Source organism: Pseudochaenichthys georgianus, chromosome 5, assembly GCF_902827115.2.
Source record: "Pseudochaenichthys georgianus chromosome 5, fPseGeo1.2, whole genome shotgun sequence".
NCBI classification, from domain to species: Eukaryota; Metazoa; Chordata; class Actinopteri; order Perciformes; family Channichthyidae; genus Pseudochaenichthys; species Pseudochaenichthys georgianus.
This window is the reverse complement of record NC_047507.1, coordinates 14030625-14043174: the sequence shown is the minus strand read 5'-3', so window position 1 is coordinate 14043174 and position 12550 is coordinate 14030625. Positions and strand designations below refer to the sequence as shown.

General features: G+C 38.8%; 1 protein-coding gene across 2 annotated transcripts in view; it reads left to right on the top strand.

The window, feature by feature from the left end:
• Positions 1–3037: 3037 nt before the first annotated feature.
• mdfi (MyoD family inhibitor) overlaps positions 3038–12550 on the top strand; it is a 32013-nt gene continuing 22500 nt past the window's right edge. Inside the window, exons 1-2 of one of the 2 annotated variants that reach the window (XM_034084136.2) lie at positions 3038–3534; positions 4991–5186. In XM_034084136.2, coding sequence (XP_033940027.1) covers positions 5042–5186 — 145 coding nt within the window. In that variant the 5' untranslated portion in view covers positions 3038–3534; positions 4991–5041. Of the gene's footprint in view, positions 3535–4139; positions 4230–4990; positions 5187–12550 lie in introns of those variants that run through there. The other variant, XM_071203108.1, reaches the window with a different exon arrangement.

The following is a 12550-nucleotide window of genomic DNA, read 5'->3' as shown; positions in this document are numbered from 1 at the left end:
ATATCAGATAAAAGATAAGAATTTGCCTCATTAACACATTGTGATCCTGTGAATAAGTTGAATTGGGGGAGGGGGAATTTAAATTTGATACAATTTGGATGCTTTGTCCCATCCTGTTAAGTTATGCATGTAAAACAGCAGGGAGGGCAACTATTTGAAATGTGTTGATATGAATTAACTCAAAGAGACTTTCAAATGCTGTATTGGTTGTTATCCCACTTCCTGTCAGTGGCAGACTTTGTTAAAATCATCCATTGGTGTTACTGCGTCAGCCTCTTACAGTAATTATCTGTCTTAATTTAATATCTATATGGAATATGTGTTACAAAAATATTTGGATCCTAAAGCAAGTTTTGTCAGATCAGCAGTACCCAGCTGGCCCCAGAAAACTGCACTATGTCTAGATTTCTCTCACAAACAAGGAGACAAACAGTAAAAAAAGCAATCCTGCTGAGACACTTCCACACAGACTCTGACCTTCGTGCCCAGACAGACGCTGAGCCCACACTAAATCCCACAAATAGTTCCGTGTCAAAGCCTGGCAGTCTCAGATGAGTGATTGTGCACACAAATAGAACAGGAGGTTATCATGTTGTTAGTAAAATGAAGCCTGTCTCAGAAAAGTCCTCAGAAGATTTGTTGCTGTGAATTACCTTGAGACCCTGCCACGCCTCCAAACATCAATCACAGTAAAAACCCTCATCAGAAACATCCTCCGGGTGTCAACATGACTCAGACAGACAGAGCTGGTCTGTCATGCTGGCTGTATCCTCTGTATCATGAGTGACCAAATAAATACTTCCATTATTCCTACTACTTGTAAACTTTTCTTTTTGTCGCTGCTTTTAATTGAACTATTCATATCCTAGACTGCACTGTAACTTTTATACTTGTACTTTTTCTTTTAATGTTTAATTGAACTATTCATATCTTAGACTGCACTGTAACTTTTATCCTTGTACTTTTTCTTTTAATGTTTAATTGAACTATTCATATCTTAAACTACACTGTAACTTTTACCCATGTATTTTTTCTTTTAATGTTTATTTTATTAGCTTTTCTTTTTAATGACTGATTTTAAATGCCATTTTCTTAATGTCTTTCATTTTTGTAAAGCACTTTGAATTGCCTTGTGTTGAAAAGTGCTATATAAATAAACTTGCCTTCCCTTGCCTTGCCTTACTTTATTATAGGTTATATTAAAAGGTAAAGAATATTCTCAATATAAAATTAAACGAGGTTAGACGTCCTTTTTTGCAGATGCTAAGAGGTTGATTTTTGAGCTCAAAAATCAGCTTAATTTGAATGTGTCTAATTAAATATACCTTGTAATGTTATTTTTTTCTCTTTCAAGTGATTTTGTTCTGTTGTTTTATTGCATTGTTTAATATGTTTATTGTACATTTGATGTATGGGTTCAGTTTCTCCATGTTACTCTATATTGATATTTGTAGGGACCTTTGTGTGTTGATGAAAAATCTAATGTGGGGTAACGACAAAAAAAAATGATGATAAGTAGTGGATTGTCTGTTGGAACGTTTTTTCGAAAATAATACATCCGATACTGGTAGAGATATTAGGCTTATTGTGATCAGTATTGTCATACATTTAAATACACTCGTATATGTTATGGTAAAAAAAAAATCACTACCTAACAAAGATTACTTGTGTTATTGGACTGTTACTCATTCATTTCAAAATCTGTGTCGTTGCTGCATAACTATTGGTGTAAAGTCTTAAAACATAAATATGAGGTCCATTGAAAGGTATGTGCATCTTTGAAATTCAAGAGCATCTGAGAATGTAATTAAAGAAGCTTAAACTTGTTCATGAAAATAGTGAGCTTGAACTATCAAAAGTCAATATATTTACAATAGATTTAGTGCTAAACCAAGGTTAAGCGGTTTCACAAAGATTCTGGTTTCATCAAGCTCACATATTTTATTTCATATTTGTATGATCGTCAATGTAAATACACACAGTAAATTCAATTATCGTGGCTCAACCCTATTTGTTTGTTTATTAATTGGATTACAGATATCAGAGGAGATGCATTACTCAAATATTATAAATCACATATAAAAGGGGACGTTATCCTCTTTCTTTAAAAGTCTTTATTTATGTAACACGCTAATTTAGTTAGTCAATAGAATGAGTTCACTTATTCAACACTTGATAACATGTTTATAGTTTTGATAAACAATTGTGTTTTCAGTGAGATTTGAAAGGCTAATTGTGTTTCAATATCTCTGGATTGACAATACATTACTGCATTTTCTAAGCTTAAAAAATAATGCCAGCTGTCAACAGCAAAAAGGGTTTAAGGTGGATGTGCTTTGTAGGCTTAATTGTAATTGCTTTTGAGTGCACACTTAGTATTATGAGGATGAATCATGAGACAAGACCTTGTTTAGTCTTGTGCTGGGACACCTAAAGAGGTCACTTGCACAAAGAAATTCCCACAGCATGTGACCCTGCACCTGAAGAACAGAGGTCTCGATCGACTCATGTCGGAGTATGTGTACTGCAGGAAATGGCCCATAATTAGAAGAATTAGATATTGTTCTTGCTTACTATACAGAAACTGCAATTGGTTTCTCAAAATGTAAGTTTTCAGAGTTTCTCCAAGGTGAAAAAACTGTATTGGCTGACAAAAATAGAATTTAGCATCCACTGAAACACCTTCAGTATTATTTTTAAGATCTGAAAGAGTAAACATACAGCAGTAATAACTCAACTGAATGTTACAGAATATCATATTATATTAAAGCATAATGTGCTAAAAATAGTGACAATAACTGAGCACAACAGGTATGCTGCATTCAAGTAATTTTGAATGAGTAAAAGTGTTGAAACTTGTACATCAAAAGTTATATTCACAAACTTTTACTCTGTTATTAATGACAAAACATATGGTCTCTGGGCTCATAATTCCTGATGAAAGCTACCCTGTGTTATTTCTGTGTCTGGTTCGGGTTAAGGGGGTAATTATATGACAGTATAGTTCAGCCCAACTAGTTTGTAGCCTGGAGGAAGCACAATCACGGCTGACTGTAGTTTCCTGTCCAATAGCTGCAGCACAGAAGTCTTAGGCAAGTTCAGTGGGAGTAATGAAGAGGAGAGACCGAGTAGCCTACACGGGACGTAGTTTAAACGCTTGGACGGTGGTGGACTTGGACATTTTTTGCAGAAAAGCAACTGAAAGTAACCCTGCAGTGCAGACAAAGAAGGCCCAGCGAGCTGCCTGCAGAGACGCATAAACTTCCCAACATCTGGTCTGCTGGAGGACGGGGCGAGCCGGAGAGACACACTTTTGGAGGCGGAGAGAAAACTTATCTTTGCTGGAATATGCATTGAATTTGGGAGTTGTTGGGCTACCTACATGAGCCGAAAAGAGAGCCGGTGGTCGTGTGAGGTGACAAGAGTGTAGGAAACGAGTACGGCAAAGGTCGCGGAGGGCGAGAAGTCCACCTGGTCGGTCAGAGAATGAATTAGCCGAACGTTTTGCTGCACCGCGTCCAAGCCAGAGAGAAGGTACGGGGTTGCTGTGCTGTGCTGTTGTTGTAACCTACATCAAACTTACTTTTTGAAGTATGAATCTAGACAGAAGAAGAATTGCTACATTGAAGCTGAGCTCGGTCTGAGCATGCAGGGACTCGTTTAGGGAAAGCAGGGCGCAGACATGCAATAAAGGTAAACAGAAAACGCCCGTTAGCTGGCAGTAACTTCTGTAAGTGCAGTTAATACTATACATTTCAACATATATTTATCTTGAAAGGTAGACTGTTTTTAAAACCTGTTAACAGTTAACTTAAGCTGGACGTTTGGCAGTGTTTTCACGCGTGTGGTGCGATGTTTGCTCTTTTCCCGAAACTTCTAGAGCCTACAATTTACTTTTTGTATACAACTAAGCCCACTGTAGTTGGGGTAAAACATTTTTATGCATTTGGTAAACCATAGCTTATCAAGTGATTTCACAAAAACGTATTTAATAGGTTGTCAAAAGTGTTCTGGCCAGCAAATGCCGAGCAGAACCACGGGAGCGCGCAAACAGCTGTCCAGCTGAGCTGCTCTGGCAGGGCTGGCGCGCGCCAAACACACGTTGGCACGTGACACACTCAATTTGTCCGGTGTTAATGATGAGTTTGAGAAGGTGCCCGGGGATTGGGGCTGACTGTCTGTTGGACTCCTCTCGAATATCAGATAAAACCCAGGTGAACTGATAAAAGGTAATGTGGCAGGTATGAAGGTAGTCAGGTAGGAATGCGTCATTTAGGCTATAGCAACCTTTACGTTTGCTGCAATCGTGGGTCGACAATTAAAGTCAATCTATTAAATCCTATTAAAGTTATAGTTAAATTTAATATTAAAGTGGTATGAGTCTGTTTTGTCTAAGATCAAATCGAACCACTTAAAGAAATGTTCAATATTGCCTATTAATGTATGTCATAAAATAGTTAAAAATGCCAAATAACTTGCAGTGAAGTTTTACAAAAAATATAATTATTTAGTAATTTTTTTTGCTTCTTCATATTTTTGTTTTTTGTCTTTTGTGTGTGTCTGTTCTTTTCATATAATTATCATTTAACTTTTCATACTTGAGTTACCTTTGCGTGTTCATCTCTTGTTATTATAGGCTAAACATACTACCCATATTGTTTTTTATTTCCACAACACAAGTTTAAAGAGTTTAAACACTATTTATTAATGAAGGCTATTATTATGCACATCCGTTGTGTTGCCAGTGTTTCATGAAAGCAGCATGCCAGCGCCTTCCTTGAGTGGTTTTATAGCTGTAAGCTATTCATGCTGGTTCAAGTTGTGCCTGATTACACCTTCCTCTCACTAAATCATGGCCATAAGCAACAAAAAACAATGGCAAGCATCAAGCTGTTTGGTTTTCAATTTAAAATGACAAACAAAAATCTGTCATGTGACCCATGCGATCACCTCTGTAATTATATGTTTGGCTATCTCTCATCTTATTCAGGCTCACTCCTTGGCCCCTCCACCTCCTTCCATAAGAGCCAGGCCTACGTCCATGGATGAGGAGAGGAAGGCCCCTGCCATCTCCCCAGAGCCACCAGATGAGGGGGACCCCACTCCAGTTTCACAACCCAGTTCAAACAAGACCACGACATCAGAGATAGCAAACTCCCCGAACCCAAAGCCCTGTCCTTGCCCAGGTAAGGACAAAGTTACAAAAACAGGAAAGACTTAAACCAAACAACCTTTGCACGCTGTTATGTAGCTTTTAGTGTGTCTGGGTGTATGTTCTTGTAATGGAGAAAGTACAAAATCACAGAAGTTATGTGATAGGTCTAAACAAGTCTTTTATAGGGCCAATGTTTGTAACTACTAACAAACAAACTCACTTTGATATTAGAACTCCTTTATGTTTTTTTGTGTGGCTGCCTCAAAACAAGGTGAGGCAGGGAGTTGATTAAAAGAGAAAGAGCCCCCCAGTAAGCAAAATACATTTTTAACCTTATTATGTTAAAAGGCTTGGCTCGTGTGTGAATATGTCTTGATGCAACACTTTTTCCTTTCTTTAGGAACTATAGTAGACCTCCTTACCAGAAAGCAGAACAATGTATTCACCTTTGAGAAAGTAAGGTTGATGTTAGTTTTCCAGACTGGAACAGCCTTGACTCATTGTTATGCTTAACATTTTACAGATTGGTAATTACTACTCACTAATGGTTGACTCAAATGATTCCATCTTTATCCCCCCAAAAATCATTGTGTGTTTTTGGTGGATGCCATGGTGATTCATTAGGTCAGAGGCCTTCTCACTGACAGATAAAAACAGTTGTGTACCGTGCCGATAGCTCAGTGTGGGGGGTGTGCCGCCTTGGATGATCTGAGGGGTCAGGACCAATTAAGCGCTGTGGAACGCTTAAAGTCTGCAATGGGACTCCTGGGAATTTGAGAATGAACCCATGACCCTTCGCCTTTGTGTGATTGGTCATGGTAAGGGTTGACTGACACCAGGGCGGGAACGAGGGAACAGTATTGTGCCTGAATGACTCATCCAGGAGAAGCCAAAAATGATTCAAGTTTCCTAAAACACATTGAGAAAAACGGACAGCACAGACTGTAGTTCAGAATGAAGGTCGTAATTAGGGTATGGTAAACAGTAAGGGAAGTGTGCAAAGATGTATGTGGCATGTTGCCATGGGAACCAACCACCAAAACCTGCAAAGGGTGATGGGGCTTTCTTAGTTTTGTTTTTTTAAAGACAAGTCGTAACCCAGTTTAGCAGGATTACTTTAATGAATGTGAGTATAATCAACACACGCACATTTCTGTTGCCGCCACATTGTGGTGCACCACGATGAGTTTCAGTACAGCATCACATTTAATGATAATACCTCAACGACGAGTTTTACAGTTATTAACTGAAGGTTTGTGCCTGAACATGTTCTCTGGGCTGTGCTTACTTTACACAGCCCATTTGTATAATCTATACAAAGTATAACTGTGGCTTCTCACACTAAAAGCTGCTGCTTCTCTGGCCGACAGGGATAATTTGTGTGTGTTGTGTGTGTAGGCTGAGCGTAGGTAGGTGAGCCAGGTCGGGGGGGGGGGGGGAGAAGATTGGTCAGGCTACCACTGAGGGCAACAAGGCCCTGCTTTCAGCGCTGTGCAGCACCCCCCACCCATCAGTGTGCAGCGCTTTGAAACAACACAACTGGCACAGGTTTAGATCTAACTCAGCTTGAATTGAACTTGTGCCAATTTGGCCCATATTTAGAAATGGATAACTTGTTCCAAGATGGCACTATGTATGTCAAAGATGCTTAGCGAGTGAAGATGCTTAACATCTTTTTTTCTTCATGGTTTACTTTAAAGTTTAACAGCCCATACTACATTTAAATTATGTTTTGCCATTTTATTTCACTTCATACATTTTGACTGTTGCTAATTTTGTCACTTTCATGCTGACAGGAAGGGTGTATTATGCCCTAACAAGCAGTAGCAACAGTACGTATCAGTCAGACCCACACCATTTTTCTTTGACATTAAATCTATGTTTAGGAGGTGACAACCTTAACGTGTTTAACTTTGATGAAAGACGAATGCCAATCTAGGAGTTGTCATTTCTATAATAGGAATGACAACTACTTGGACATCTGAGTAAAGGTCCTACCTTTCACCCGTTTACTGCTGCTAACTGTAATGAATGTGGCTGTGGAGCTGAAGTCTCTAAAAAGATGACATGCACAGAGTGTTGTATTTTTTCCAATTGGTTGAACCACGCCTACAAATCGTATATATAGTTGTTGTTAGTTTGCATAGGCACGTACGAGACTACATTATAATGATGCCATGCTCAAAAGGAAGCTTTTTTAGGCTATGAGAAGGTTTTATAGACATTCAACTTTATCTTTTATAGTACACAAAGCATTTTTCCTGCCTGATGCTTAAAATGTAGTTTTTGAGGCCATACTTTCTTTTATCTATGACAATGGCAGCATCAGCGTGGGAGATGGCCAATCACAATGCACCAAATGAGTTCAGTTTGAGTTTTAGCCCTAGTTGTCAGCCCGTATTTAAAGAGGCGTATTTGCTGCTGTTAAAGAATAAAGCTCTTTTCAGTCGTTACAAGGTCATTGAACAGTGGTGTGTGTGTGTGTGTGTTGACAGATGTGTGCCTCTCACTGTTGTGAGTGTTGCTATCACTCAGGCATGAAGATGCAATGAGCCTGTCTGTTTATATAGTAGCCTCTCACTATACCGCCACATGCTGATTCCCTCATTGTCTTTCACCACTGGCATCTCTCTCACAGTCTCACTCTATTTTTTCTCTTCCGCCGTCTTTTTTTGCCCACTTCCCTGCTTTTGTCTTTCTGTCACTCTCTGCATTAGGGCTGAGGAAGAATGTATTTTTCTCTTGCAATTGCATACAGTACAAGAGTTGCTTTCTTTTCAAATCACCAGAGCTATGATTCTATGAATGCCATTAGCATCTGTGTCTAGAACTATAGAATGTGTATTTGGAGCTTGTTCATGTCAGCAGTTTTAAGACAGCTGCAGCTCTTTAATGTTTAATTTCAAGCGGGCCAAAGAAAATGAAGATGTTGGCTGTTGTTTAGTTAATATGCTGGATGGGAAACTCGTCTGTACTTTTAACACTCACCTACAAATGTGTTAGTCAAGAAAAAGAAAGCCACTGTTATTGAATGTGGACTGAGTTGTTTTTCTGCCCAGAAATACAAACATCGTGGTTAGTCTTTCTCTAAATAAACTATTTAGTATTAGCTGACCCCATCAAGACGATTACAGTCAGGTAGCTTGCAGTTATTTTCTCTTTAATAATAAAGCACAATTGACTGACAGCTGGTAGTTAAAATATCTCTGTACCATTTCTAAGCACATCACATGATTGTTTTTGTATTATTTGACTTTAACTATATATTTATTTGTTGTTCCTTTATTTTATTTTCTCTTCACTATATCTGTAAAGCGTCTTTGAGCACCTGTAAAAGCGCTAACAAATTAAATCTATTATTATTATTATTATTATTATCATACTGTCTATTACATTTTATCTAAGGATTTTTGTATCAGGACCGCCAAGATGTCGGCTTTCTGTAGCACCGTATTCCTTTAGTATGCCAAGCTAATGCTGGCGTAAAGGAGCAAAAGTGCAGAGCTGTCAACAGGGATTATGGTATCATTGATATGCCGTCGGACAAGAAGTTTGGCATGTTTTGTTTTTAGCTGTTATCAATCAATGTTACTTTTAGAAGTGGCATTATTTATTCCTTAATATGCTCAGCATTACTGTCAATGTTGTGCCAAACTGACGTGTTTTCATGGTTTAGATGATTTCTAGATCTCTTTGCTTATCCTGCTGCCCTCCTAATGCATCGAATAAAAATAACAAATGTCCTATGTGTTACAGTTTAAACTCGATGCATTTTATCCCTCTCTATCTCTCTCTCGCTCTTCACTCTAGCGTGCAGAAGCAGCTATTTGCCTACTTGTCCCTTTTTAGTCCTTGAGGTTTGTCGGGGCTTGTGTCTAATTTGGTTTCTCCCAGGGATAGAAATAAACTAGGAGCAATTTGAGGCATTTTACAGCATATTTGAGCAACGCAAATGAGTGTGCTTCTTTTTTCACTTTACCACCTCGCAAACATCTGAGAAACTGTTGCTGCGTCTGCTTTGGTGGCCTGCTCTCGCTCCCTCTCTCTCTCTGCTGTTGACAGAAAGTGTCAGCATGATTTGATAGTACTAACCACCCAGCAAACGGTCTGACTTGTTGAGACACTTGAGCCAGAGGCATGTTACTGTACACCTATTGCTTCAGTGACAGGTATGAAGGTTAACTCTTCTAGTATGTGGTTGTTGTCTCTTCCAGTGTAAGTCTACAGAGATGGTATCTAGATCCGTACCAATACTGCCCTTCAGGCCAATTTTGATGCATTAGAATAATAGAGATATAAGAGAACACTAAACTAATATGTATAACTTTAATAACTCAACGTTGGCCTATGATATTGGCTTGCCATCAAAGCAGGGCAATGAGATAAGATCAATTTGTATTGTACCCCAAGGGAAAGTTGCACTTATACAGTAGGCTGCACAACATGAAGAAGATATGCTCTTTGCAATGTCAAATATCTTGATAATGAGATATATTGTGATAAATTCACAGATATCAAGATATACTAAGTTCTGCTTTTAGTGCTAACTACATCACAATTCAATTGAATTATAAACAAAGAAGGAAAATATTTCCAACATGTTTTAATTAAACAAATTAACCATTGAAGTGAACACAAATGGAAACAATATAGCAGTCTTTCGCAATGTGTTTTCCCCACAGATTAACATCTTGATGAGACAGTAAACAAACAAAAGAGGAGTTTGTGTTTATGCGATAGTGGTGTCCCTAATTTAGGCTCCCTGTGTAATGCAACAGTATAGCAAACAGCAGTGGAACCAGAGGAATCTCAGAGACAAAGTAACACAATTAAATTCCCCTTAAGCCTGCTCAACAGCAGACAGTTGGTGTCTCTAATGAGCTTACACGGCTTCATTCTCTCAGCAGCTATAATCTCTGATTTTGGACATATTCCAGCGCTGCACTCTGCACTGTGTGTGTGTGTGTGAGTGTGAGTGTGAGTGTGAGTGTGAGTGTGAGTGTGAGTGTGAGTGTGAGTGTGTGTGTGTGTGTGTGTGTGTGTGTGTGTGTGTGTGTGTGTGTGTGTGTGTGTGTGTGTGTGTGTGTGTGTGTGTGTGTGTGTGTGTGTGTGTGTGTGTGTGTGTGTGTGTGTGTGTGTGTGTGTGTGTGTGTGTTTTAGGCAGGATTGCAGATAAACAATGGCCCCTTCTTTCCTTTTCCTTTGAGTGTGCTCGTGTACGGATGTGTGTATTTGTTGAGGAATACAGATAGAAAACGGTTTTGTAGTTATGTGTTATTTTCTTTGTATTTTCCTTCGTTTTGGTCTGAAGTTCTGAATCCCAGCGGTTGTGTGTGGTTTCAATCAGTTCCAGTCATTACTGCTGGCCTGAGAGCTGCTACTGCATCGTCTCCACTAACTGCGCTCTGCTGAACATTATTCTGCTCCGTTGCTCTTCACCTCATCTCATGCCATCTTCTTTCCAATGCTCTCGACTCTTATCTCTATCTTTATGTTTTTAGAGATGAGTCAGTCGGGCGTGAACCCATTTGTGTGCCTGAATAGTGGGCTTCTAAGTGACTGCTGCCACCGTAACAATCATTTGTATTATAGATTGATTTGCTAATTGTATTTTTACAGTTAATTGATCACTTATTTAATCTATTATGTTAGAGAATTGTAAAATAAACTACTTATTTTTTACCTAAAGATTGCACTTGTGTTTTTATATATTTATGGTTTTTGCTTTATCATAATATATAGTTAAAGTTTTGTATTACTGAATAGTGAGTATATTACACATACTAGACACAGAAAATATAACATTGTTTTCATGATTATACAATTATGTATATTGTATTTTATATGGATACATAAACCTTTTTTGTATCAAATGTTTCTCAAGACAGTTTTCACATAAATATTTAATATACAACATAGTAAAGCACCTAACTCTCATATGTTGGCATCTAAAATCAGTTTGTGACTCATCACTAACTGATTAGCAAAAGGTTGTTTCTTCTAATTGACTGATTGTTCCTACTTGCAAGTATGATCAAACACAACACAGAGACATTGACAATATTAAACAGAGTTGCATCTTAACATTCACACTACACGGTGAAAGTTTCACTGGATTAACTCATCATTTTAGATGCCTGTTTCCCTGTTTGCAGCTGGTGGGTGTATATGTACCGTATGTCTTTGCCAAAGGGATGTACACACCTAAGAGACCAGCTTCTTTCCTTTGCACATTAGAAATCTGTGCCTCTAAAGAAGTACAAGTGAAGTCGTAGGTTGAGGTAGTTTGAAAGGCGGAAGGTAAACTCAGCTCAGCACTCCCCTCAGAGATCATACCCAGAGGAACAGGAGGTTGTGCTCCCCTTCAGGTGATCTAGGATTTGTCACATCCTTTGCCAGCTAGCATAGCATGGATCTGTGTGTGTGAGTATCTGTGTGTTTGTTTGTGTGTGTGCCTGTGTGTATCCACATGTTTTTGTTTTAATAGTTAACAGTTTGTTTTGTAGAAGGCTGAAAGTCTTTTGGATCGCCCTTCAGGGTCACTGACACAACATGTACAAGCACCAACTGACAAACACGCACATGAACACAAGCACAAACAAATACACATGCACATCCACGCGTTTAAACACACAGCCAGCTCTCCTCAGCGGCTCTTGATTGCTCTGGTCTGATTCAAATTAGAGGCTCATCTTTCTCAGATCTCAGAAATGTCTCTGAGGTCGGGCGGTTCAGCGGTTTGATGCTGATGCCAACACACAATTGGTATAAGGCCTGCTTGGATGGCACTAGGGGTTTTGATGGGGTTGTGTTTTGCTCCAACAATCGTGGTTTTAAACGTTTACAGGGGGAAAAACATCGACTGCAGTCACAAGACCTAAACTCATTTAACCCATAGTGCTCGGCAGTAGGAGTCTAAATAAGGACTCATAACATGCGACTACCAAGTGGGTAAGCCAAACAGATTATTATCACAGTCATTACAATGTTAAACACATATTCTGATACTTCATGGACATATTTATTGAATATCATCAACTTTGACTTTTCCAAACATGGCAGAAATACTCTGGTATCCTTACTTCTAATTCGACTACTACCTTTGTCACACTTCCAAGGCGTTTACACTATTGTTGTCCTTCTATTTTAGCTAAATATTTAATTTTCAGATGTAGTAATTGTGGGATCTTTTTAAACTGATTTGTTGTGTGGAGTCACGGGTATTACACTGAAGACGACCTTTCCTTTCCAGTGGTTTGCTGAAGTTGGGCTCTCGTGTGGCTTTGATAATGACATAATTGCCCCCAAATGCAGCTTCCAGAGAATGTGACCAAAACAGCACGAGAAGAGGATGAGTATAACCGAGAAATGCCACCTAAAGCACTTTTTGTTTTA